Source organism: Caretta caretta, chromosome 1 (assembly GCF_965140235.1).
Source record: "Caretta caretta isolate rCarCar2 chromosome 1, rCarCar1.hap1, whole genome shotgun sequence".
NCBI lineage: Eukaryota > Metazoa > Chordata > Testudines > Cheloniidae > Caretta > Caretta caretta.
The window spans coordinates 140401169-140429142 of record NC_134206.1 but is presented as its reverse complement, the minus strand read 5'-3'; the positions used below and the strand labels follow the sequence as shown (position 1 = coordinate 140429142).

The window sequence follows — 27974 nt, the reverse complement described above, 5'->3', positions numbered from 1 at the left end:
TACTGGGAGGCGTGGATTGGTAGGAAGGACATTTGAATTGTTTCCAATGTTGCTCAGTGCGAGGTAGGGTAGTTGCTGACTGGCATGCTCCTGGGGGATATCTGATTTTGGAAGGGAAGTCTCTTAAATCTAGTGCAGACAAAAGAATTTCTAGTCTCTACCTTCAATTGTATGAGGGGGGCAACTGGTTGGGTCCCACAAATGACATAGAGGTCAGGCAGAGGCTGACTGATTTCTTGTTTGGGGTTATGATGTAAAGCCACAACCTCTTACACTGGCCCCTCATTTTGAGTGGTAAGATTTGGGGGTACTGATCTCATCAGTATTCCTTTGGCTAAACAGAAGTTTCATCTTGTCACTTAAACTCAGTCACTATGTTGTGTCTTCATTCATCTACTTGTCTGTCTTAACTGATTGCCGTGGAGAATCTGGCCTTAAGACTTAGTTGGCGTCTGTGGAACAAGGAGAGAGTAAACCAGTACAAAGTGATACTTTCTGTCTCTCTATTTTTAAATTGAAAAGGGTAGGTTGTTAGCATAATAATATTCCTCAGATTTGAAAATAGGTTGGGAAAATGGTACTTGAATTCAGATATTGGCAGTATTTTTGTATACAGCATCCAAAGTTAAATCTGTTTCTTGTTTACAATTCATTTTCTTCTCATTGCAGTGTATCAGTCTGCAAGTTTATAATAAAGCTGGCCAAGACTGTTAATATAAGTAGTTTAATAGCACATTTAAAAGACAGAGCAGAAATACACCAAATTGGTAAGTTGTATTTAATATTTAATATATTTTTATTACAGTGTCCCCCTTCAGTCTAAGGATAATAATTTTAAAGATGGCCATGTAAATGTTTTAACAGAAAATATATTTTAAAAATAAAATAAGAGTTTATTACAGTTAGTTGCAGGTACAGTAAATGTGAAGTATCTCTCTGCCATGTTTCATATTTTGGATATTTAGATATGGAAATGTATTTAGTGTTTGTATTTATTGGGGAGATTTTCTGTTAGAAAAACTGCTGATTAAGTTTATACAACAAATTAATGAGCGACAGGTTGCCACACTACTTGATAAGGTACAGGTATTTTTATGGTAGTGGGTCATTCTATCTTTTTTTAAAATCACAAGTCATGAAGTTGTTCATTCTACACTCCATTTGTTTGCACATGCCAAAAGAGCCATCTCCACTGTCTGTAACAGCTTGTGCCACTCCGCAAAGATGTGTCAAGTTGCAGTGGGGGAGGTTTAGGTTGGATATTAGGAAAAACTTTTTCACTAGGAGGGTGGTGAAACACTGGAATGCGTTACCTAGGGAGGTGGTGGAATCTCCTTCCTTAGAAGTTTTAAGGTCAGGCTTGACAAAGCCCTGGCTGGGATGATTTAGTTGGGGATTGGTCCTGCTTTGGACTAGATGACCTCCTGAGGTCCCTTCCAACCCTCCAAAAGAGCTATGATGGTGTACTAATATTTATATTGATTTATTACATGATTATGAATGTGAAAAAAAGCTTGACACAGACTATCTCAAAATGTTTTATGGAATTTAAACGGTCAAAATTATGATTTTCAACAATTGTATATAATGGTTATGAGTGCTACTGGACAAATCAGGATAATGCTTTTTTGTGTCTTTGTCACCATAGAACAGTGCTTCTGTTCAGCTCTGCAATCTTGGCCATCAGCTGCTGAAGAGTTACAAATATTGCAATGGTAAGTATAAATAGCAAAGGCTTGTTTTCCTATTTAAGGAATATTCTGATTTTTAGTCTGGGATGCATTAGCAAATATCCCAGCCACAACATAACAATTGGGAAGGGAATCTCCATAAGTAAAACCCATTGAAATTTTCCTCTCCTTTTAGCTCTCTCATGTGGGTTTTCCCACATGCTATAAGGTCCAAAGTCCAGATATCATCCACAAAGTAGGCACCCAGTGTAGTATTGCTATTACAATACCTACATTACTGGTGAGCATTTAACAAAATAGAATTCAGAATTTGTATCCTCAAAGTGTGACAAATTAACAATGTTTGTTGCCAGAGTACCACACACATCTGATCTGATGCACTATTGTAATGATGTCATTTAAAAGTTTCCTTTACTGAAGCCTTATTAAATTGTGTTCTTTAATATATAAACAATGCTAAGATTGCCACAACTTTCATACCATTCTTTTATTTTTCTACAGTGATGGACAAGACAGAGTTGTATGTGCTGCCCCTAGCAAACTTGGCCCTCCAGCTTCTCCTGCTGCTGCTTCCAGTAAAATTTCTATTGACATTCACCGTCATGATATTCATCCCCCCAAACATACCACTGTTTTTTCTCCTCATCTTTCAACCAAACCTAGTACTACAAATCACCTTTTGACCAAACTTATTGCTACGCATTCCACCACACCTACCGCAATTCCCCCTGCTACTCCTTCTCCTGCACACACCACTACAATTCCTCCTGCTACATCTTCTCCTACAAGTACCATTACAATTCCCCCTACTATGCATTTCACCACATCTCTCACCAAATCTACCACAATTTCTCTTCCTACGTCTCCAACCAAACCTGCTACTGTAGTTCCTTCTGCCATTTCTTCAACCAAACCTATAACTGTGGCTCCTGCTCCTTCCACTGAACCTACTGTCCAGTCTCCTCCTGGTATTCATTCGACCACTGATAGCCAAGCTACCGGGGCCAACGGTACAACAGGTAAATATGACAAGCTGATAGATTGCATCTTTTGTCTGAGGGAGTTTTTCCCCTCACAAAACTAAGATCTTACCTGTTTAATAAAGTTTCAAAACTGATTTAAGTAACATAGTTCTGAAAGAGCCTTGTGCTGTTAAGAGTCTTAAGCAAACCTAATAGAGTACAGTACTCTCTTTGGGACAGGTTCTACCACCCTTACTCATGTTGCCTAGTGCCTTACTCTATTGTTATCAATGAGTAGACTCATTGATAACAATAGGAGTTAAGGCTCTATGTGACCTGTTTCTAGCACCACACACTGGATAGGCAAAATGCAATAAACAAATAAGAGAGTGACAGAACTGGTCAGAAAAGTCTTGAAATAAGTTTGAATTTAAAATAAGTCTTCATGATTTTAGAGGCTTTTATGCTTCAGTGAAAAAAACATAGCAAAAAAACAGAAGACGGATGGGAGGGGGAAAAAGAATATAGTCGCAGGATTGAAAATAAATGTATTCTTCAGATAAATTACCAAGTGCTTTCATATATTTCTTTCTTTCCTTTAAAAGAAAGAGATTCGGATTCATGGCAAAGAATTCACAGTTGCTGTCATAAAAAAGAGCTTTGTGGAAACAAAGCAGAATTATCCATCAATACTAGATCCTCCTTAAAAAGTTGTAACTGGGTGGGAATATCCTCTGAGATTTTAGATATTTACATTTGTGTATGTTGTCTCTGAAATCCCTACTCTAGATCTTATCCTACTCCCACTGAAGTCAAAGATAAAACTTCCAGAAAATAGTTAATTAGAATGTCATTAAAGGCCAGATATATCATCATCAAATGTGCCTGGTCTACTGAGGACCACTGTGCCAGCCAGAGTGACCATGGCTGATGGTATCATACCAGATATTGTAGCAAGAAGTTCCCAGATCTGACTCAGTCCTGTGAATCAATGAATCTCTGGGGTGGCCCCTCAGGCAACATCAGGTAGGGTCCAGGCATACACCCCTTTGCGTGTCGATGGAGAGTTTGAGAGCACGGTGTGCTGGGATATTTTTGTCCATCCCGGCGAGATGGCAGAGGAGCATGCAATGGTGATTTTGAATGCAGTGAGTGACTGGTGGAAGGGCAGATCTCTGCAAGATTATGGCATTTTGCACAAGTCAAATCACTTTATGCTCAGGATTTGGTGATGACAGTGCATATGGAATGCCTCAAGCTGCTCCAACTCTGCCTGTAAGAGAGTCCAAGTTTCTGATCAATATAGCAGTATGGCAGTACACAAGTTTGATAGATCCTGAACTTTGTCTCAGCACAGAGATGTTTTTGCATCTATAGGCAAGGCACGGACTTCATGTAGGAGATGATGAGTCCTATTTGTCAGAGGACATCTGGTTTGCTCTGATGGTTTGAACTCTGCTCGTGGCCTAGGTAGATGAACTTATAGGCGCTGTCCATGGTGCTTGACCCCACCTTTATTGAGGATTCTGGTGGTCCAGCTCCAAGGTTCTGGACATTGGTCTTCTGCCATGAGACATTCAACTCCATGGTGTGGGCAGCATCTCAGAAATTTTGAAGAGCAGGGTGGAAATTCTCTGGCTTCCCCATAAATAGGGCAGCATCATAGGTATACTCTTGGTCAATGAATGTGGCTTGACCAACCTTGATTCTGATGTTTGGAGTGGGAAATCCTAGTATTCAGTCAATAGCTCAGAAGAAGGCTGCAAGGGTGAGAACACATCTCTGCTGCACAGCTGTCACTTTACTCTTAACAAGCACAAGAGAGTTACAGATCTTTTCAAAATAGCAAGTCCTGAGATGCATCCTCCCCTTGACTAGTCTCACTGCTCCCATGACTCTGAGGTTTGTCAGCCCTTCAGACTAGGCAGAGTGCTTCCTGCCTTCCTTCTCTCCAGCCAGTCCTCCTTATGTGTAGGGCAGCCAAGATTATACCATAACTGTAAATATTTTACCAGTTAATGCATATTTTCTAACAATAGCTCTCAATTTAAGGATATAAAATTAGAATTAGCAGGCTGAAAATTAGAGACTAGTTTAAACAAAACTGGGTCTATTTACACCGGTGCTGAATTTTCATCTTCTTTATATATGTGAATATTATAATTCCACAGTGATTTAATTAGTGATGAATGTCCACCTTCTGGGCTAGGCTTGCTGTGTGATAACAAGCTGGGTGAGGCAATATCTTTAATTGGACCAACTTCTGTTGGAGAAAGATACAAGCTTTTGATCTTACACAGAACTGCCCTTCTGATCTGAAGAAGAGCTCTATGTAAGCTTGGAAGCTTGTCTCTTTGTCCAAGAGAAGTTATCCAGTAAACAATATTACCTCATCCACCTCATCTCTCTAGTATCTTCGACAGGTCTTCAGTGACTCAGCCCTCTGGCTGAGTCACACACGCTATCTGTAGGTGGAATAGAACAAACCCCTTTCAGGATATACAGTCTTTAAATTGTCCCAGCCCTGGTATAGGGCATATGCCTGGGGCTTCCTCCCCAGAGACATTGTCTTTCTGGAGCCCTCCCTGGTCTCAGTTCTTGCTTAGGGTATGTCTGTACTACCCGCTGCATCGGCGGGCAGCAATCGATCCAGTGGGGTCGATTTATCGTGTCTACTTTTAGATGCGATAAATTGACCCCCGAGCACTCTCCCGTCGACTCCTGTACTCCAGTACCGCGAGAGGCGCAGGCAGAGTTGACAGCAGAGCGGCAGCAGTCAACTCACCGCAGTGAAGACACCGCAGTGAGTAGATCTAAGTACGTCAACTTCAGCTATGTTATTCACATAGCTGAAGTTGCGTAACTTAGATTGATTACTCCCTACCCCCAGTGTAGACCAGGCCTTGGTCCCCACAGCCAGCCAGGAGCTTCTTTCTATCTCCCCCATTCCCTGCCACACTGAGCTGTCCATGGTCCTGCTACTCTTTCAGCCAGCTAGGAAAATGGTCAGCTCTCTTCCCACTCCAGGCAGCAATTGACTGCTCTGTTTCTGCTGCTTCTTTTTATATGGCCCTCCAGGGCTCTGACTGGCCACACCAGCAGCCCCTCTGATTGGCTGCTTCCCCTGCAGCCACTGTCTAGAGGACTTCTCTTCTGCTCTTTTCTGGGGCTAGGTGAGGCAGGGCTACGCGGTCTCCAGCAGGGGGCCTCCAGACGTAGTCCACCCCTTCACAGTAACTCACCAGTAAGTGTGTGTTATAAGTCTGCCTCTGTGCCAGTCTGCAGAGAATAGGAATCTGTTACAGCCTTAGCTCTGGAGTCTAGTCTCTTTAATTCAATCCTTAGTAATTTATGCTTTTAATTCTGGAGGCCCAGGGGTTCAATCCATGGTATATCAGCCTAGATCAGTCGTCTCCAACCTTTTTACACCAAAGATTACTTTCTGAATTTAAGGGCAACCCAGAATCTACCCCGCCCCTTTCCTGAGGCCCTGCCCCTTCTCTGAAACCCCACCCCACTCACTCCATCCCTCCCTCTCTCTGTTGCTCACTCTCCCAAACCTCACTTACTTTCACTGGGCTGGGGCAGGGGTTTGGGGTTCAGGAGGAGTGCAAGCTCTGGGAGGGACTTTAGGTGCAGGAGGGGGCTCCAGGCTGGGGCAGGGAGTTGGGGTGCAGGAGGGGTTATGCGGTGCTGGCTCTGGGAGGGGGCTCAGGGCTAGGGCAGGGGCTTGGGGTGCAGGAGGAGGTTCGGGGTCCAGGAAGGGGTATGAGGTGCTGGCTCGGGGAGGGGGCTCAGGGCTGGGGGTTGGGGCGCGGGCTCCCACCAGGCAGCACTTACCTTGGGTGGCTCCCGGTTGGTGGTGCAGCGTGGCTAAGGCAGGCTCCCTGCCTGCCCCAACCCCACCCAGGCACATCGGCACCTCCTCCCCCCCCGCCAAGCCAGTAGTGCACCAAATGGCCATGCTGCTCCTGGTAGGGGCCATGTGACCCTGCACCCCCTGGAGGGGGCACGTGACTCCACACACTGCCCCTCTCTGCAGGATTTGCCCCTGCAGCTCCCATTGGCCACAGCTCCCCATTCCTGGCCAATGGGAGCTGCGGAGGTGGTGCTTCCAGGCAGAAGCAGAGCACAGAGACCCCTGCCCCTCCACCCTGCGGGGCTGCTGGAGCATGCTGGCCGCTTCCAGGAGTGGTGTGGGGCCACAGCAGGCAAGGAGCCTGACTTAGCGGCAGGCAGCCCCACTGTGCCACGGTGGCCAGAGATCACGATGGACTGGGAGAGTCTCCTAGGATTGACCAGTCGATCACAATCAACGGGTTGGTGACCACTGGCCTAGATGGTAGCCATCACATAATGGCTCATTTTTTCTCCTCCAGTTTATTCCCTTTGGCATACACAATATTTTGACGGTTTTCAATTAACGTACACTATTTTTCTTCTGTCATAGGAAACATTTTGGATAATCTGTCAAATATTACACATACCACGATTAATCCCTCTGAAGTTGAGAGCATAATATCCCACATGGAAAGTGCTCTGTCAGCCCAGAAAATAGAGCCAAAAGTTGCAAGAGAGATGATCAACACAATTAGCAGTCTCCTAAATGCTCCATATTCATTACTATCCCCAATGTCTAAAAGGTATGCATTTTTGTAAACAGATGAACTGAATGTTGTGTTTGTCATCTTGGTAAAGTAACACATTATAGGTAGCTCCTTAAATGATGGGCAAACTATCAGCCTACACCTTTTTTCCTCCCCCAAACTGAACTTTGATATCAGAGGCATGATTCTGATTCCACTGGTTTTACACTGATATAAATCCATGGTCATCACTGGAATTCCTTCTTATTTACACTGGCATAAAAGAGATCAGAGAAAAGCTCCGATTGTTTTCAGAATATGCTTGGCTTGCTGTTTCACAACCTGCTTGAAAATGAAGAGATAGGTGCATTGTAATACTAAGCATATTTTGTCTTAACAGAATAATAAAAATAGTGGATGCCATTGGCTTAAAACTGAACTTTTCAACAGAATCCATTAATTTTACTTCCCCGGCCTTGGCTCTAGCAGTCACCAAAGTCAACAGCAGCAACTTCAGCAAAATGTCATTCGCTGTCCAAGATTCATCAGATCTTCAGGTAAAGCCACCTATGATTTTAATCCTTAAAAATTTAAATTCAAACTCTTTGTGGATAAAGTTATATTAAAACTTTAATTTGTTTTGCATTTGTTATATTAAAAAATAGAGAGAGAGATTTAATCAAGAGAATCTGAAATCCAGATCTCTAACACTAAACTGGGAGGAGAGGTAGATACGCAGGAGGGTAGGGAGAGGTTACAGAGGGCCCTAGACAAAATTAGAGGATTGGGCCAAAAGAAATCTGATGAGGCTCAACAAGGACAAGCGTAGAGTCCTGCACTTAGGACGGAAGAATCCCATGCACCGCTACAGACTAGGGACCGAATGGCTCGGCAGCAGTTCTGCAGAAAAGGACCTAGGGGTTACAGTGGACGAGAAGCTGGATATGAGTCAACAGTGTGCCCTTGTTGCCAAGAAGGCCACTGGCATTTTGGGATGTATAAGTAGGGGCATTGCCAGCAGATGGAGGGACATAATCGTTCCCCTCCATTCGACATTGGTGAGGCCTCATCTGGAGTACTGTGTCCAGTTTTGGGCCCCACACTACAAGGAGGATGTGGAAAAATTGGAGAGAGTCCAGCAGAGGGCAAAAAAAATGATTAGGGGACTGGAACACATGACTTTATGAGGAGAGGCTGAGGGAACTGGGATTGTTTAGTCTGCAGAAGAGAAGAATGAGTGGGGATTTGATAGCTGCTTTCAACTACCTGAAAGGGGGTTCCAAAGAGGATCCATCTAGACTGTTCTCAGTGGTAGCTGATGACAGAACAAGGAGTAATGGTCTCAAGTTGCAGTGGGGGAGGTTTAGGTTGGATATTAGGAAAAACTTTTTCACTAGGAGGGTGGTGAAACACTGGAATGCGTTACCTAGGGAGGTGGCGGAATCTCCTTCCTTAGAAGTTTTTAAGGTCAGGCTTGACAAAGCCCTGGCTGGGATGATTTAGTTGGGGATTGGTCCTGTTTGAGCAGGGGGTTGGACTAGATGACCTCCTGAGGTCCCTTCCAACCCTAATATTCTATGATTCTATGATCTGCCGTATGATATTTGTTAGTTATGTCTGCTGTAATCAGGGGATCTTTATTAACTATTTTCTTCCACTAAGACTTACAGGAGAAAATTTCTGTATCGATAAGAAGCCACTGTCCTAGCAGAAGCTAACAATATTTCACTAACAAGCTGTTAATAAGGGAACAGCCAAAACACCAGAAGGATTTGGCAAAACATCCCCCTCCTCCTGCAGCCTAAAATCATGAATAGTTTAATCACCCACCCCCAGAGCACTGAAGAATTTCAAGGAGTTTTGCCAGATGGCCTCACCTGTCAGAAGTGGTATTAGAATTACTTTGGCTGCCTGGAAAAGAACTATTAAGTTGCTTAATTGATGAATTTCATATATATTTGCCAGTTTGCCTTGCCAAGAGAAAAGTGCTTGAAAAGGTTTAACACCACTTTCTCACTTAAAAGCCTATCCACCATCCGATTTTGGGATAATTCTAAAGGGCACACTACAAACCTTTAAGACTTTGTCTGTGAGAGATGGAAATTTCTCAACAAATATTAGAGTACTGTTTGTCTTCCCAGGCAAGTCTGATTTGAACAATAAGTGGTACTTGTATCCCTCTAGAATATTATAAATAATGTAAAATAATCACAAGATCTAAGTTCTGCTTTGTTTTCCTTAGAATGTGTAAAGTATAAGTATGTGGTGAGACTAGGAAGGAGGTAGTAGTGGAAGCTTGACATTTGCTACTCCTGGGAGAATTCTGTGCCACTGTGGACACACAGAATTCATGTCGTCGTCCCACCCAATCCTCCCCCCCCCACACACACATTTCTTTGCTTCCCCACAGAAAATGATGGGGAAGCAAAGGAAAGCTGCATGACCAGTCATGAGCCCCTCCACAGCAGTGCAGGTGCATCATTTCGGGTGCCTGAAGCGGCTGGTGGAGAGGTAAATCACCACAAAGGGGAGCAGAACTGGGATGCCCCAGCCAGTAGCTTCTAGCCTTCGCTTGGCTCAGCTGCTAGTCCACGCTGGGTTGGGGAGGACGGGACTTCCTCTTCCCCTGCAAGGAGCAGCGAGGGCTGGGTCAGACCCACCCTCAGCTGCAGGAAGCTCTGTACCCCTCCCGCTTCCTGGCCTAATGCTCCTCAGCCACGGAGGGAGGGGTCACTGTACAGGGAGCTGCTCCCCCGTCTGCCCAACCCCTGTGCATCCAGAGCCCCTCTGCACCCAGACCCCACTTGTGGACTCCCGCCCCTGCACTCAGACCACCCCAGCTGAGTCCCCTGTACTCAAATTCCCAGCCTGATGGGACCCATCCCCCTGCACATAGACCACCCTGACAAGCCCTCCATATCCAGATTCCCAATCCACCGAGCCCCAACCAGCTGCACCCAGACCCCCACCCCACCAAGCCCGACTCCCCCACCAAACCCCACTCCTTGTTGAATCCCAACAACTTTCACTTGGATCCCCCCGTGCAGAGTCCCATTCCCCCTGTATCTGGAACCCCTTAATAAGCCCCTGTGCATCCAGATCCACCCCGCACACAGACCGCCCACCGAGCCATCTGCACTCAGATTGCCCCACATAGAACCCTCTCACCCCACATTAAGCCCCTCCACACTTAGATTCTTCCAGGCTGAGCCTGCCTGCCCCACACCTGGATTGGGGGCCAAGGTTGGTTGTGCGAGACTTTGCCCTTCTCGCTTGCTATCTTGGTGCGCCTGGCATGGAGGGGCAGGGCCACAGGGTGTTTCTGGGCCAGGCCCGTCCCTTGCACTGTGTCAGGGTCTGGTGCAGCCTCACCGCCCAGTCCGTGTCCAGAGGGGTGAGGAAGCAGTGCAGGGTGATTTCCCACTTCCATACAGCCAGTGGCCTGTGCTCCCCACTGCCATGCTGGAGCCTCCATATCTATTTATTGACAATAAAATATGAAGAATTTTAGAATATTGTCTGAAGAATTCTTAATTTTTTGGCGCAGAATTCCCTCCGGAGTAATTTGCTAAGTAAATCTCATGATGTACTGGAAGGTTTAGGGACTGGTAATGAGATATGCAGAGCTTTTCAACAAATTTGTATCTAGCCTGGATTAGAGTGATGGAAATGCATTTGTAAACTTAATTGGGGTCTCAGTGCTAGCAGCCTGAGAGGTCAGACACTGGGTTCTGGAGTTTGAATTACTCTTGCACGCTTAGAAGTGACCCGTTCCTGACCTCATGGGCAGGATTGATGCACATTGTTAGGGCATTGTTGGGAAGCTTGCACAGCTGTTTCTCGGCTGTGACTGTTCTTTGGATTATACATATGACTTCTGTCTTGAGTTCTGAGAGTCTCTGACACCTTTCATGAGCTCTAAACTATTTAAGTTGTACAACTACAGTATCTTAGCAACACTAGTTACCTCAGAAAGCTAAAACACATTTAATCTTAAAGGTGTACCCCAAAAGTTTAGCTAAAAGTTACCATCATGTTTGTATGACATTACATCTTTAAGGTCTTGAGAAAACTGAACTACAGGTTATTTGGTTTACCGGCTAGAATGAATGACATCACCAGTACTATACACAAGGGAATGAAAATAAGCAATTTAAAAATAAATAATTGTTTCAGACCTTTGCTTTGTATAGTCATAATTAAAGATGGGCCCACACCTAGCTCTGAAGACACCCAAATTTTGAAGGTGTTCAAATTATGATCCTAAATTTAAACCCAAATTTTACAAAATGTCCTTAGTTTTATAATAGGCCAAATCAAAATTCTGATCTGCAGACCTTTAACTTTAGGGCTTGATCTCATCTCCTAGTTATGGTGTCAGATGTCGGGCAGCAAATGATGATAAAGTTGGGATAATTGTCTCAAATTTTGTTTAAGATGCAGTATTAAACTTCAGTTACAAACAGTGGCTATGTACAGCTCTTTTGGATTCATACAAAAAGGGTTGGGGATTTCTTTTAAAAAAATCAATTTTGCAGTAAACCTTTAATAACATTGTCATCACTGCCACCTTCTTCCCGAAGTATGGAATTTAAGTAGTTAAATACTGCTGTAAATTTCTGTGCTACAAAATACCAACTTTGGATAAGCTAAAATATATGTAGAACTATATGTCTGTTTCCCAACTTCCTCCTCTTTACCATCTCAGTGTTTCTTATAAAAGCATACATTGTTTTCCCCTCTTCTCTCAGTCCCTGGAATGGCTCCTTAAGAGCTAGATTGTTTTTTTGTTTGTTTGTTTTGTTAAATTTCATTTATTGTTAATATTTTATGATTTAACTGAAATCCTGACAGAATTCTGCAGGGCATGGAGGGATGATCTTTCAGTGGTGATGTTTCTGTTTAAACTGAAGTCCACAGTAACCACATGTTCCAGTTTTTATATCTTTGTCGAAATTTATGTACACTTTAGGATGTCCCAGAGCTCCACCACCACCATCACATGATATCACTCGGCTTTCAACTTTATTCACAGGCTGCTCTGCTATTAAGTCAATAGCAAAGGTCTCATTCACCTCGTTCTGTCGTTCAATAAATTGAACCTTCCTGTAGTCATTCTCTTCATAAACCTGTCCCATGTGCTTCACGCTCTCACCACTCTCAGACACGCATGCGCCTTAGCCTCTTTGGGGGGGAGCGGCCACCACTCGAACTGGAGCGCAGCGCCTTAGCAACAAGAATCCGCAGAAGGTTGAGCAGGACGCTGGCATTTTGCCCCAATGCAGCTGTAAAATGCCCACCACCTGCACAGTTCCTACATTACAGCTACCCAGATTATGGCTCTGGCTCCTTTGCAAAGCACTACCGATGCTCTGTCCTGATGAGCAAATGGATGGAGCCATAGCTGGGTGCAAGAGCTGAAGTATGCTATACCCTTTACAGAGCTGAGGTAAATTATTTCTCTCCTGGAGCTAAAGAAGAGCAGGGGATGCAGCTAATAGGGAGGTAAGGTGTGTGACAAGAATTTTCACATTGGGCTGGAGAGTGAGCCTGTCCCACAAGCACCCGGCAGCAGCAGCTCCTGGTCTGCAGGGCTGGGCCCAGCTCCCTGCTCTGGGCATTGCAACATGTCCCACGTACCATGTTACAATGCCATTCACTCTGATTTGGCTTGACCATCCCTACATCACAACAGGTGGGTGGCTGGGCCAAATCTGAATGGCCCTGCAACCCCATGCATTAAGGCTCAATATCCAGAACGGGGAGTTGAGCTAAGCCCGGTGGGACAGGAACCGCCGCTGCTGGGGGTGCATGGGTAGGCTTGCTCTCCAGCCCACGACAAATGGTCCATCAGCCCCCACCTCCAAGTTGCAAAACCTAGCTCTGCCACTGAGGGGAAATAGTATGATTCTGAGTCATGGTTCCTTCCCAATGGTGCTCCTGGGGTGGCACAGCTATATAATAGGCTGTTCCTATACTCAGGATTGAGCCTAAGGCACAATCTAATCTTCTGTTAGCAACAAAAATTGTTGTTCCTTTTTATGTTTAATTTTCAGATTGCTCTAGGCACCCAAGCACCTATAAATAGCGTTGGAGCTATTGCACTGCCTTCCTCATTGCTAACAAACTTGTCTTCTGAAGATATGCCTCTGGCTTCTAGAATTATATTCAACTTTTTCGAAAAGACAACTCCATTTCAGGTAACTTTTTGGGACCCTGTACATGAGGGATCCTTCACAATATTCTTTAACTCCATGTTAGAACTGATCGAAAAATGGGGGGTGAGAGGGGCAAATGAGCATAAATTTTCACAAAAAATCATTCCTTTTCTCATCAGAAGATTTTAACATTTCAATCATTTTTGCCCAGCTCTAATCACTGTAATAACTGAAATTGTGTGTGCACGCATGCGCTCTATTGTATTTAATTTTTTTCTACTCTTAGTTACCTTTTTGTTGTTTCAGGATTCTTCACTCGAGAATCTCTCTCTAATCAGCAATGTCATATCATCAAGTGTAGCTAACCTCACACTTAGCGACTTGAAGGCAAATGTTACTGTCACTCTAAAGAACACCATGCCTACTCAGGTATGACTTAGGTTTTAGCAGTTTACAAAATGCCATTTTACTGAATTGTTTTAGAACTTATGCTAGGCTGAATATGCAGGCTGCTTCATTTGCTCTGGTTCTTTTGTGGTTTTCTCATCTAAATTCAAAAAAAGAAAAGGAGTACTTGTGGCACCTTAAAGACTAACAAATTTATTTGAGCATAAGCTTTTGTGAGCTACAGCTCATTTCATGGGATGCATGCAGTGGAAAATACAGTGGGGAGATTTATATACACAGAGAACATGAAACAATGGGTGTTACCATACACTGTAACAACAGTGATCAGGTAAGGTGAGCTCTCCTGCTGGTAATAGCTCACCTTACCTGATCACTGTTGTTACAGTGTGTATGGTAACACCCATTGTTTCATGTTCTCTGTGTATATAAATCTCCCCACTGTATTTTCCACTGCATGCATCCCATGAAATGAGCTGTAGCTCACGAAAGCTTATGCTCAAATAAATTTGTTAGTCTCTAAGGTGCCACAAGTCCTCCTTTTCTTTTTACGGATCCAGACTAACACGGCTGCTACTCTGAAACCTGTCATCTAAGTTCAGTGGCTTCAAAATTTCCAACAGATCTCGTGTTTTCATAATGTTAATTAATAAACATTTTTGGTTCACAATTGATTTGCAGTTATTCTGTGATTTTTCTCTATTCTATCAAATTCCTACCCAGTCAGCATTATTTTATGTTGTTTCCCCTCCAATGAATGAACATCTCATGAGTGGGGTTTAGGCAGTTATGGCCAACAGGGAAACACTGGCAACATGGCTTTCACAGGGGCAATGCAGTCAGGAAACAGCATATTGCCTTGGCTTGGCCTGTGTGGTTGTCCTTAAATCCACAGATTTGGGTAATCTATAAATTTTGGGGGCTGATATTCCCTACTTGTTCATGGATGGGTTAAAATCTGCCCGTCTGCCAAGAAACACTCTGTGTTGAAACTGGCAGAGATTCCAGTCCCTTGTGTGGGATTTCCCCAAAGCTAGCTCTCTGTAATCAGAACTTGCACTGGTAAAAAAGTTGAGCCCAATGCAACAATGTAGTATTGTTGTTCCTAACAACATTATATATCACTTACTAGCTGCAATGTTCTAAGATCTTCAAGAAAAACACAACACTTTTAAAACTCTAACATTTCAATACTAAAACATGACCAAAAAATCTTTTAAAAAAGAACTAATTCCTTGGTACTTCTAAAATCAGAAAGAGATGAGAAATCCCAGAGGCAAACTTGTAGACATCACATATTCTGCCCTTATATTGCGTATCCTAAAACGAAAACTTCCATTCCCTCCAAACTAAGAGTCTGATTCTGCAGACACTGATGAGTAGCTCGTATTCAGATGAGTAATCCCTTTGAAGCCACAAATAAGATGTGCAGGGCTGTGGTGTGTCACAGGACAGTACTCTCCCCCCTGGATTTCTTGGTGCAAACTGTCCTCACACACACACTGATAGCTAGCTCAACACTATGTGCTTTATTTATAACATGCTCTGCATGTGTTTGTTCCCCCACAGCATAAGGCAGCAGTTCCCCAAACCTTTATTTAGTACCCAGGCACAGAGAGAAGAGAGATCTCACTTCTCAAGCTTCTCTGGCCCTTCTTTTCAAGCCTTCTCTTCCTGCTTCTTCTTGTCTCTTTTTTTTTTTTTTTTTTTAACAGTCCTCAGCTGAGGAGCTAAATCATCTTGTTAACTGGTTAGTTACCTGGTGCTTAACCAATTATCTCCTTAATTTGGCCCTTGTAGGGACCCTTGCAAAGTGCACAGAGTGATAAGTCAGCCTTAGGTGACTCACACTCTGTCACATGGTCCAAGAGGTTAAGATAATATTTAGGATGTGAGAAACTTGGAAAGATTAAAATAAAATCTTCAATCTGCACTGTGCATACAGACAACAAAACAGCAGGTAGTTAGGAAAAGCCCCTATTCCTACCACCAATAATCATTTTGCACAAGCTGAAGGCAATAGAGCTACCCATATAGCCCAATTTTAGTTTGTTGTGTATATCCACATTTCTGTACACCTTAGGTAACACAGAAGAAATAGCTTTTCCTTATTATGTTGTATTGCTATAGACAGTCTTTACTTCTCTGTCCATTTTACACTCATAACTGCCTTGCTCATCACTTATAATTCAGTAAAATGTGTGTATTTTTTTCAAACAGGATAATTTAAAAGTTAGATGTGCATTTTGGGACTTAAATAAAAATGGTAAGTATTTGATATCACCGTTTCTAAGTGCCATGCCATCTCAGCTGTGTTAACTTTTGTTAACCGTTTTAAGAGATATTGTAAATATTATCAGTAATGGAATCTTGTTATCTGTTACAGCTGGCAAAGGAGGCTGGTCATATGAAGGATGCATGGTTAAAGAAAGGAGAGCAAATGAAACCGTTTGTACATGCAACCACCTCACAAGCTTTGGAGTTTTGCTGGTAATTAGTTATAAATAATATTCCAAACCAGTATATTTGGATCCTGATTCAGGAAAGCACTCATGCACATGCTTAACTTTAAGCGAATGAGGTTGTTGAACTGGGGGCATGAATAGAACCATTGAAGTCTAAGGGTTTGTCTACACTGCAATTAGACACCCACAGCTGGCCTGAGTCAACTGACTTGGGCTCGCTGGGCTTGGGCTAAGGGGATGTTTAACTGTAGAATAGATGTTCGAGCTCAGGCTGCAGCCCAGACTCTGGGGCCCTCCTACTTCGCAGGTTCCTAGAGCCTGGACTCCAGCCCAAGCCCAAAAGTCTACACTGAAATTAAACAGCCCCTTAGCCTAAGTCCTGCAAGACTGAGTCAGCTGGCATGGGCCAGCCACAGGTTTTTAATTGTGATGTAGACATACTCTAAGGGTACTTAAGTGCCTTGATAAATCAGGGCCCTTAATTTTAAGCAGTGATTATTCTGCAGGAAAGAAGATGGGGATAAATCAAAACTAAAGGGATACTCTTGGGTCAAATATAACCCCATATTTAGTTTTTTTTTAAATTCAGCTTGTATTTAATCTAACACGAACAGAAATGTTTCCATGTTTTTTTTTTTTTTAAATACAGTGGAATGGGGTTTTGTTTGTTTATTTCAAAGAAGCATACCCCTTAAAGATAATTTCTGTTTTCTTTTTAGGACCTGTCTAGAAATATTACTTTACCACCCATCCAGACACTGGTTCTGACTTTTATCACCTATATCGGCTGTGGCCTTTCTGCAATTTTTCTTTCTGTTACTCTTGTAACCTACATAGCCTTTGAGTAAGTACCTGCAGAGTTAAACTTACATTATAAACTTGATCATGATTGTCCATAACTACCGCTCTGAAGGACAATGGATGAGTCCTTTCTTCTTCAAGTGATTGCACAGGTCCATTCCAATGTAGGTGTGTGTGTGCCCCGAGCACAGTCGCCAGAAATTTCTTCCTCCATGGTACCCATCAGTGTGGCTCTGGTGCTGTGTGCTCATAGTGCTGGTTAAAAGGGCCCAACTGACCCTGTGCCCCTCAGTTTCTTCTTACCGCCTGTGATGGTCGCTGGAACTGTTCCCCTGGCTACAGTAAGCTTTTCAGTGGACTTCCTTTCAGATTGTTGTACATAGTGTGTTTCCAGTTATTAGAGGGGTAGCTGTGTTAGTCTGTATGCACAAAAACAACAAGGAGTCCGGTGACACCTTAAAGACTAACAGATTTATTTGGGCATAAGCTCTCGTGGGCAAAAAATCCACTTCTTCAAATGCATGGAGTGAAAATTACAGATACAGGCATAAATATTTATTGGCACATGAAGAGAAGGGAGTTACCTTACAAGTGGAGAACCAGTGTTGACAGGGCCAATTCAGTCAGGGTGGTTGTGGTCCACTCCCAATAATTGATGAAGAGGTGTCAATACCAAGAGAAGGAAAATTGCTTTTGTAATGAGCCAGCCACTCCCAGTCCCTATTCAAGCCCAAATTGATGGTGTTAAGTTTGCAAATGAATTGTAGCTCAGCAGTTTCTCTTTGAAGTCTGTTTTTGAAGTTTTTTTGTTGACGTATGGCTACTTTTAAATCTGTTATTGAGTGTCCAGGGAGATTGAAGTGTTCTCCTACTGGCTTTTGTATGTTACCATTCCTGATGTCTGATTTGTGTCCATTTATTCTTTTGTGTCGAGACTGTCTGGTTTGGCCAATGTACATGGCAGAGGGGCATTGCTGGCACATGATGGCTTATATCACATTAGTAGATGTGCAAGTGAATGAGCCTCTGATGGTGTGGCTGATGTGGTTGGGTCGTATGATGGCATCGCTAGCGTAGATATGGGGACAGAGAAGGCAACGGGGTTTGTTACAGGGATTGGTTCCTGGGTTAGTGTTTCTGTGGTGTGGTGTGTAGTTGCTGGTATTTGCTTCAGGTTGGGGTGCTGTCTGTAAGCAAGGATTGGCCTGTCTCCCAAGGTCTGGGAGAGTGAGGGATCGTTGATGATGCGCTGGAGAGGTTTTAGCTGGGAGCTGTACATGATGGTCAGTGGTGTTCTGTTATTTTCCTTGTTGGGCCTGTCCTGTAGCAGGTGATTTCTGGGTACTCTTCTGGCTCTGTCAATCTGTTTCCTTTCTTCCCCAGGTGAGTATTGTAGTTTTAAGAACGCTTGATAAAAATCTTGTAGGTGTTTTTGTCTCTGTCTGAGGGGTTGGAGCAAATGTGATTGTATCTTAAGACTTGGCTGTAGACAGTGGGATCGTGTGATGTGCATTTCACACACCCAAGCCAGTAGGAAAGCACTTCAGTCTCCCTGGACACTCAATAACAGATTTAAAAGTAGCCATACATCAACAAAAAAACTTCAAAAACAGACTTCAAAGAGAAACTGCTGAGCTACAATTCATTTGCAAACTTAACACCATCAATTTGGGCTTGAATAGGGACTGGGAGTGGCTGGCTCACTTCAAAAGCAATTTTTCCACTCTTGGTATTGACATCTCCTCATCAATTATTGGGAGTGGACCACATCCACCCTGACTAAATTGGCCTTGTCAACACTGGTTCCCACTTGTAAGGTAACTCCCTTCTCTTCATGTGTCAATATATATTTATGCGGGTATCTGTAATTTTCACTCCATGCATCTGAAGAAGTGGGTTTTTTATCCACGAAAGTTTATGCCCAAATAAATCTGTTAGTCTTTAAGGTGCCACCAGACTCCTCATTGTTTCCAGTTAGTTAGCAGAGTTTTCTCCATACCTGGTGCCAAGGCATGCCTTGGTCACTGGGCTTCAAGTCCTGTGTCACCTGCAATAAGGCAATGCCCCTGAGTTGTTTGAAGTGCTTGGGTGAGGCTCACATTGGGGACTGGTGCCAAAATTGCAGGGACTTTAAACCCCGTACCAAAATGACTGGCAGGGTATATTGAAGTTTTGCCTCATGGAGGCGGCGCTGAGACCTTCCTCCTAGCTGAGCTGGTCAGACTTGGCACTGAACACCTCAGTTTCACTGAGGAGTGGTTTTCCTATGGTGTAGGAAACCTGGCACCATTTGCTAGCCTTGGTGCCGAGGAAGGGGCACAGGGGGCAGCCAGCCAAGAGGGGACATTTCCCAACTCCAGGCCTGGGAAACAGAGCAGAGTGCAACCTAAATCAGGCCACTCCTCTGCCTTGGCATCAGTTGGCACTGTTGACTCCAGGCCTTATGCGGGTATCAGGAAGCAATCCACTTATGGGAGTTCTGCATAGCCCATGTAATTTGTCTTGAGGCTTCTCACCTTTCAGGAGTGCAAAACGAACTGGCAGATTGCCTCAGCAACCTCCAATCATCATAAGTGGTCCCTTTTCCTGGACATCATGAGGGATGCTTCCCAGTGGTGGGGGACTCCCCAGATAGACCTGTCTGCAACTGGGCTCAACAGAAAGTGTCACCAGTTTTGCTCCCTGCGAGTCCACAGCCCAGGTTTGCTCACAGATGCCTTCTTGCTCCCATGGACAGGTCACCTGTTCTACGCTTTCCCCTCTATCCTACTCATGCACAAGGTTCTGCTAAAAACCAAGCGGGATCGGGCGTGGGTCATTCTGATAGCCCCACCTTGACTCCATCAGCACTGGTTTGCCACACTGCTAGGCCTTTCTGTGGCTGCTCCAATTCTACTCCTTCTATATTTGGACCTGATCTCCCTGGACTACAGTCTTCTGCTCCACTCGAACCTCAGCTCCCTCCACCAGGGCTATGTACCTCTCAAAATGGAGGCGGTACTCCATATTGGCTTCCCAGCAGGGAGTCTCACCCACACAGTTGTCTCTGCAGGACATGCTCGACTATTTGCTATGCTTGAAACAGCAATGTTTAGCAATTTCCTCAATTAAGGTCCACCTTGCAACGATTTCAGCATTTCATCCCCTGGTGGAAAGCTGGTTCGCCTTTTCATGAGATGTCCATCCATTTCCCCAAGGGCCTGGAAAGACTATACCCCCAAGTACAGGAACCCATCCTTCCATGGGACTTAAACCTGGTCTTATCAAAACTTATGGGTTTCCTGTTTGAGCCATTGGCAATATGTCCCTTGTCATACCTTTCATGGAAGGTGGCTTTCTGAGTGGCCATTACTTCGGACAGAAAAGTCTTGGAGATCTGCACCCTCACATCGGAGCCTCCATACATGGTTTTTTTTTTAAGGATAAGGTGCAGCTGCGTCCTCCAGCTTCCTCCTGAAGGTGGTTTCCCTGTTTCATAGTAATCAGGCAATCTTCCTGCCTGTTTTCTCCTCAAAGCCACATGCAAGTAGGGAGGAGCAATGTCTTCACACTCTGGGTGTTAGACTGCCTTAGTGTTCTACACAGAGAGGACTAAATCATTCTGTAGATCCATCCAACTCTTTGTAGCGATTGCTGAAAGGAAGAAAGGTGTCCCTATCTCAGCTCAGACTTTTATCGTGGATTACATCGTGCATTTGTACATGTTATGAGCAGGTGGGTGTTCCACCACCAGATATCCTGACTGCCCACTCCATGAGAGCGCAAACAGCAGCAGCAGCAGCAGCAGCAGCCTTGGCTCAGGTCCCTATTCAGGACGTTTGCAGAGTGGTGACTTGGATGTCAGTGCATACATTCTCTCGTCATTACACCTTTACTCAACAAGCTAGGGACGATGCCCATTTCGGTCAAGCTGTTTTACGGTCAGCATGTCCATGAACTCTGATCCCACCTCTTATGCAACTTTTTGGGATTTATCTACATCCTTAAATTGGAATGGACATGTGCAATCACTCAAAGAAGAAAAATCATTTAATAACCTTTCTGTAACTGTTGTTCTTCGAGATGTGTTGCACATGTCTATTCCAGAACCCACCGTCCTACCCCTCTTTTTCGGAGTTGGCTGGATAGAAGGAACTGAGGAGGTGCAGGGTCATCTGGGCCCTTCATACTGGCACTACGAATGTGCAGCACCAGAGCCACTCTGACAGGTACCACTGCCACTGAGGGAAAAATTTCTCGTGACTGTGCTCGGGGCATGCACACACCTTCCTTGGAATGGACATGTATAACACATCTCAAAGAACAACAGTTAAGCAGAGGTTAGTAACTATTTTTTCTAGTAGGTTTAATTTGTACCTCAATAGTAGTACACAGAATGGGTACACTTTAAGGGGTGTATATCAAGAATTGATTCTCACCAGGGGAGAGTATATTATAAATAAAATAATTACCATGCAGTTTTGTATAGCTGGAAGCCAAGGAGCTGGGAAGGGGTTCTACAAATTGTCCTCATAAAGTGGAATGTACAAGGAGTCTTTTAAAAATAAGGTACATATATGCACAATACACTTCCAAAATATCAACATGTTGTTAGACTGTGTCGCTCTTGTGCAATAAAATGCAGTTACGCTACACTAGCTTTCCCTGTAAGTTGTCAGAACCTACATGTTACTAGAATCTCAGTTATTCAGTCCATTAGGCCAATTATACATCTTGAGGGAGAACCCCTGGGCATGATTTATGAGCATCCTTTTATAGTACTTTCCTACTCACCTATCATTAGATTATTATTTGCCACTGTCAAGGTTTCCAGATGTCCTGAAAGCCTTTTTACAGGTTTAGTCTAACCTCTTAATAGTAGAGAATGTGATGAGTGTTGTTGTGGTGAAGTACTCCAACAATAAGAAGCCTAATATACAAAATAGAAAAATATGGACAAAAGTAATACAATATTTAAACAAACATTAAACTAAGACAAATGAAATTTAAGCAAGAATGTTTGTATTTATAAGAGTTTAGAACCTGGTTGTAACAAGAATAGTGATGTCACAAATATTAACCTTTTCATTCATAAATACTTCTTAACCATGCGTAAAATGTGTTCTCTTAGTGGCTCTTCTGCATTAAGGACCAAAGAACACAGAATCAATGTGAGATCTACAGTAATGCTCGTAGAATGATGAAAGCTTATATCATCTCACTCATTTTCTTTTTAGGAAAATCCGGAGAGACTACCCTTCCAAAATCCTTATTCAGCTGTGTGCTGCATTACTTCTACTCAACCTAGCTTTCCTCCTTGATTCATGGATTGCTCTGTATAACATACGAGGCCTGTGCATCACAGTTGCTGTATTTCTTCATTATTTCCTCTTGGTTTCCTTCACTTGGATGGGCCTGGAAGCATTCCACATGTATCTTGCCCTTGTCAAAGTGTTTAATACCTATGTACGGAAATACATCCTTAAGTTTTGTATCGTTGGCTGGGGTATGTATATTTTTCTGGTTTTGGAACCTAAAATAAATATAGGTTTCAGAGTAGCAGCCATGTTAGTCTGTATTCTCAAAAAGAAAAGGAGTACTTGTCGCACCTTAGAGACTAACAAATTTATTTGAGCATAAGCTTTCGTGAGCTACCTCCGATGAAGTAAGCTGTAGCTCACGAAAGCTTATGCTCAAATAAATTTGTTAGCCTAAAATAAATATAGTTTCTTTACAACAATTTTGGTGGATGGAAGACGATTTAAAAGGAACAACAAAGCAAGTATCAAATACCTGTTGCCTGTAAGAATCTCAGATGCATTATCAATAACAGGGTTCTATTTACTTCACTATTCTGTGACTTTAGCATGTTGCAGAATTCACCCCTTGTTGCAAAGTTTTTCAGATTGTAAGTTCTTCTGGGGCATCCACAATATATTGTGGATGCTATTGCAATTCAAATGAATCATAAATTGTTTCTGTTGGAACTACAGTTGCAGCTGCCTGAGAGCCAATTACACATTTGACTATTTCCATCTCCAACCCCCAAAGCAGATGGTATCTCTTCCATTGGGGAAATTAATGTTATTGCTCCAGAATATCAACTACATATTCTACCTCTAGAGTGCTACTGTTTCTAAAAAAAAGGTAGCAAAACGGTGCCTACGACTTAAGTGATGAGAAAACCCTAGGCCTGATTCTCTTCTCTTACCCATTATTGTAAATCAGGAGTAACTGCACTGAAAACAATGGAGTTAAACTAGTGTAAAACAGGTGTGAGAGGCAAAAGCAAGCCCATTGTATTTCATGTCCTTAAATCTGTAATATCAAAGAGCATATGTAACACATGTTGCTAGTTTACTGTAGGTTGCAAGTGATATAATTGGATCAAGTCACAGAATATATAGTCTTGTTCAGAAAGATTAAAACTTCAAATGTGTGCCAGTTTATTTTGCCTTTTACAAAGTAAGTTATCATGATATAACAGTCTCCGACAGCCTTCATAACCTGGCCCTAGGTTTCATAGGATAATATAGTAATTTCATCTCATAATTCTGAGTGAAAGTTTTGTGATAACTATTATCTAATCTTTCAGGTGTACCACTTTTAGTGGTAGGCATTGTATTGGCTATAACACCAAATAACTATGGGCTTGGATCATATGGAAAGTTTCCTAATGGCTCACCAGATGAATTGTAAGTTAAAAGATAGGCATATTTTAAAAGTGAATGCTAACAGAATGCTTTTATCTAATGGTTATGTGTGAGTGTGTATGTGAGCTTCTTTCCTGATAGTGACACTTCTGTGAATAAATCTCTGCAGTATATATTAAGTTTCTTCCTGAAACTGTTTGCAAGGCTCTGATCCTGGTCACAAAAGAGGGTATACTCCAAAACACTGGCATGGAGCTAGAGCATGAAAATAAGGTGAAGGCAAGACAAGAGAAAGAAAGGAGATGGGGGATGAAGAGTAGAGTGTAGAAGAAAGCAAGCCTAAATGTGAAAAACAAAACAAACAAAAAACATCATATTGCCTAAGGAAACGGGAAACCTAAACCTAATCCATTGGTGTATTTTTTTTTGCTTTAGCCCTTGGGATTCATTCAGATAGATGATGATGGACACTGTTATAAATACCTAGATAGAGAGATGAAAACTTGAATCAGTGTATGTGGCCTTGAGTATTGCAGGATGAAGTGTTTTCAACAAAATATAGCCATGCCTAATACTATTCTTTACCTAATACCTATTACTAAAATGAATGTCTGATAATATGATCTTTCCTCCTTTGTTTTTGTATTCTAGCTGCTGGATCAACAATAACATTGTCTTCTATATTACTGTTGTGGGATACTTCTGCATGATATTCCTGTTGAACGTCAGCATGTTTATAGTGGTGCTGATTCAGCTTTGTCGAATCAAAAAGAAGAAACAACTTGGAACTCAGAGAAAAACCAGTATTCAAGACCTCAGGAGTGTTGCAGGCCTCACATTCTTATTGGGAATTACTTGGGGATTTGCCTTTTTTGCATGGGGTCCAGTAAATCTGATATTTATGTACCTCTTCGCTATCTTTAACACGTTACAAGGTAAGTTTATGCTTTGTTATGGCCTTTTGTATAAAAATGTAATGAATAATTCCATTTTAAGAAATGCTTTATTATGCACAAGTGTTTACCAAAAATTATATCTTTGCTGTTACGTAATATAAAAAATAAAACTACCTTGAAGATGACCCTTCTTAATTGTTGTATTACATTTAAAGAAAATTAATGCAAAGCAAACACTTTCAGAAGTGACATGCTGTCTTTCTGAGTGCATTGTAATTACAATTATTGTCTTAAGGTCCATTCATAGAATCAGAGAAGCTACAAGACAAAAGACCTATTGGGTCATTTAGGCTCTGATGTAATTGATTTGCTTTTGAAAATGTTTACCCTATGTTGCATTTTCAAATGTGAGTTAGGCATTTAGGACCCAATTTTTAAAAGTAATTAGGTGTTGTTCCATTCAGCATTGCAAGGTATCAGTGACTTAGATGGCTGAGTCCCATTTTCAAAAGTAACTTAGGCACTTAGGAGGCTGATTCCAATTGGCTTTCACTGTGACTTACACTTCTCAGAGCCTAAGTCACTTCTGAAGATGGGACTTACCTGTCTAAGTCACTTAGGCCCAGATCTGAAAATCCCACTAATTTCAATGGGAGTTAAATGTCTAAATATCTTTGAGGATGTGGGCCTTAGGCCTTGCAACAATGAGCAGAGCAACATCTAAATGCCATTAAAAATCTGAGCATTAGGGCCAAATTGAAGTGCCCAAAGCAGCAGATTTTCAAAAGCAACTAGGTGCCTAAATCCTGTTGAAGACAATGGGAGTTAGGGGTCTAACTTACCCTGAGAACTGGTCCAGAAAATGCTAATCTCTGTCTTCTCCAGTCCAAACTTGTAGCTTCTCCTTTATTTTTCATTCCCTGTAATCTAATTTAAAGAATTGCACAACCACATTCTTCTTTGATAAATTGTAGCTGGAAGGCAGTGTAAATATTTCTGACACGCTTTCTTTGAAAAGTGGAAGGTTTGGAAGCAAGTACAGTTCCACTCTGTATAGGAAGCCGTGAGTAGCAAGTGTATTTGTGACCTGGCACAGTTTGAGGTACTCCCACATTGTGTGAGTTGCATCCTTCCAGGAAAAGATGTGGCTTTCAATTTGTGGTGAAGAGGGCTACAATTACTGTTATTTGAGCATGAGTTGTTAGCCTATGTGGGCTTTCAGTATGACTTAATTGTGATTGGTTGGGGGGGGGGGAAGCGAGGGAAGGGGAGACCAAAAGCTGCCTCGTAACCTTGAATTTGTATTTGTTTAATAAAATTTGCCCCAGTGGCTTATCAACACGGACACTGGTCTGTAAGTGTGTTCTATTGATTCCATCACCACCAGCAGCAATATATTAACTCCAAATAAAATACGGACAAGTTCCACAAAGTACGTGGAGAAAGCCAAAGTTATGCACTTGATTATACCTCCTATTTGAAATTGTACAGCTATAACAAGACTGTGTTGTTATCTTGTCTTGATTTCTGTACTGGAAGATTCAAATAAACATGTAGCTCCACACAGATCTTCATGTTTTAAACTCCGTTACCTGATGCATTTGTATTTTTGGTACTCTGTATCCTCCTTATATCTAATACATATCGTGCAAGTGTAATGAGAAAAAGCATTTTCAGCTAATGGCATCAGTCCATTGTTTAGACTATCAGTGTTTCTTCTGAAAAAGAAGGTGTGAGAGCATTTGATTGGAATCAGTTGACTTGAGAAGAAACAAAAGGAAAATGATACATCCATTTAAAAAAGTTACAAAACGGCAAAAATTCTGTGGCTTGAAGTAATATTCTGACATTTGGTACTTTGCAGGATTCTTCATTTTTATTTTCTACTGTGTGGCAAAGGAAAATGTCCGCAAACAATGGAGACTATATTTGTGTTGTGGAAAATTCAGGCTGGCTGAAAATTCTGGTAACTATTAAACACTGCTTTCTAAATATGTAAATTATATAATTAAAGTCAGGTGTAAAGTCCCCATTGTCCTGAGCAAATATTGTTATGCAATAAATGGCATAGATCTGGAAATATTGCTATCTACTACTTTGTTTTATTTTCCTGATGCATAAAGATTGCATTTTATTTAATTGCAAAATACTGCTGTATAAAGTATTAATTTTGATTGATTGGGACTCTGCATATGTGTAAGGCTGCAGCCTTGTGGAGTCCTTTGTATGACTGGGACCTAAATCAACCCCCAAAGATCTGCTTCCTCAAAGTCAGTGGTAGCCTTAGGAATAACTTCAGTGGGAGCAGGGTCAGAAGCAGCTTTGAGAATAATGTGTGTTCCTATCAATTTGGGGGGTGGGGGGTGAGTCTTTCTTTGTACCATAATTGTCTTTGAAAAGTTATATGCACCCTTACACAGTTTAAACTCAAAGGTGAAGTACTGCGGTTGCAGTTACTGATAATCTCTAAATGGGCCTACAGTCACAAAAGTATGATTAGTGACTTTTTAAAACTAAGAAATTAAAAAAGAGAAAATGTAAATTCTTACACATCTAGAATTATGCAATTCCTAGGAGAATAGTTTTCTATCTGAAATATTGGGAAAAGATCTTTGGTAGAAGTTAAGTTAAATTGCATTATTAACTGTACTCTTGCATTTATTTTTGCTTGAATGTACTGCACTATTTTCTGTACCACTTATTCTACTATAGATTGGAGTAGAACTGCTACTAATGGTTTAAAGAAGCTGACTGTAAACCAAGGAGTATCCAGTTCTTCCAATTCCTTACAATCAAACAGTAACTCTACTAATTCCACCACACTGCTAATGAATAATGATTATTCAGTTCACGCAAATGGGAATGGTATGTATGTTGCAAAATAGTACTTTTCAAACTATATCCTTTTGTTATTTTAAAACAGTTTTAGGCTCTCTTGTGGCAATTTAAGGTGGGCAGTGAACCAATTATTATTTATGAATACAGAATCAAAATGTTTGTGTGGTCTTATAAATAATACTACAATTATCCAGTTGATATAGCAGTACTTTTAAAAAAAATACTTACTTCTCATACTTAATGTGAACTGGTGATTATGTGCAAAATTGTAAATGGTATACATTACTCAAATACCCAGCAGAGGTGCTCTTTATACCCTGCTTGTCAGCTGAAGACAAAACTAGCAGTGGAAAGCTTTAAGAACATTTTAAAAAAAGCTTTATCAAGTTGTATCAACTATTAAAGAAAAAACAATCTACAGATAAAAAAAAATGTGATGACACCCAATAAAACACTTTTTAAAAACATGAAAGCTATCATTTGGGAGTGCTATTAGTGTATGAGGGCTTGATCTGCAGAACCCCTGCTATCATGACCAGG

The 27974-nt window shown here is 42.1% G+C and overlaps 1 protein-coding gene across 12 annotated transcripts in view; it reads left to right on the top strand.

Moving 5' to 3' along the window:
* The window catches only part of ADGRG2 (adhesion G protein-coupled receptor G2), a 114273-nt gene that overhangs the window by 67554 nt on the left and 18745 nt on the right, over nucleotides 1–27974 (top strand). For all 12 annotated transcript variants that reach the window (XR_012669720.1, XM_048862410.2, XM_048862384.2 and 9 more), the window contains 15 exons: nucleotides 670–767; nucleotides 1649–1715; nucleotides 2193–2710; nucleotides 7104–7296; nucleotides 7640–7796; nucleotides 13296–13439; nucleotides 13704–13826; nucleotides 16023–16068; nucleotides 16189–16292; nucleotides 16987–17111; nucleotides 22285–22553; nucleotides 23643–23742; nucleotides 24352–24635; nucleotides 26461–26562; nucleotides 27309–27461. Coding sequence is in view for 11 of the 12 variants with exons in the window: in XM_048862410.2 (XP_048718367.1) it covers nucleotides 670–767; nucleotides 1649–1715; nucleotides 2193–2710; nucleotides 7104–7296; nucleotides 7640–7796; nucleotides 13296–13439; nucleotides 13704–13826; nucleotides 16023–16068; nucleotides 16189–16292; nucleotides 16987–17111; nucleotides 22285–22553; nucleotides 23643–23742; nucleotides 24352–24635; nucleotides 26461–26562; nucleotides 27309–27461 (2483 nt within the window). In the remaining variant the exon portion in view is untranslated. The remainder of the gene's footprint in view (nucleotides 1–669; nucleotides 768–1648; nucleotides 1716–2192; nucleotides 2711–7103; nucleotides 7297–7639; nucleotides 7797–13295; nucleotides 13440–13703; nucleotides 13827–16022; nucleotides 16069–16188; nucleotides 16293–16986; nucleotides 17112–22284; nucleotides 22554–23642; nucleotides 23743–24351; nucleotides 24636–26460; nucleotides 26563–27308; nucleotides 27462–27974) is intronic.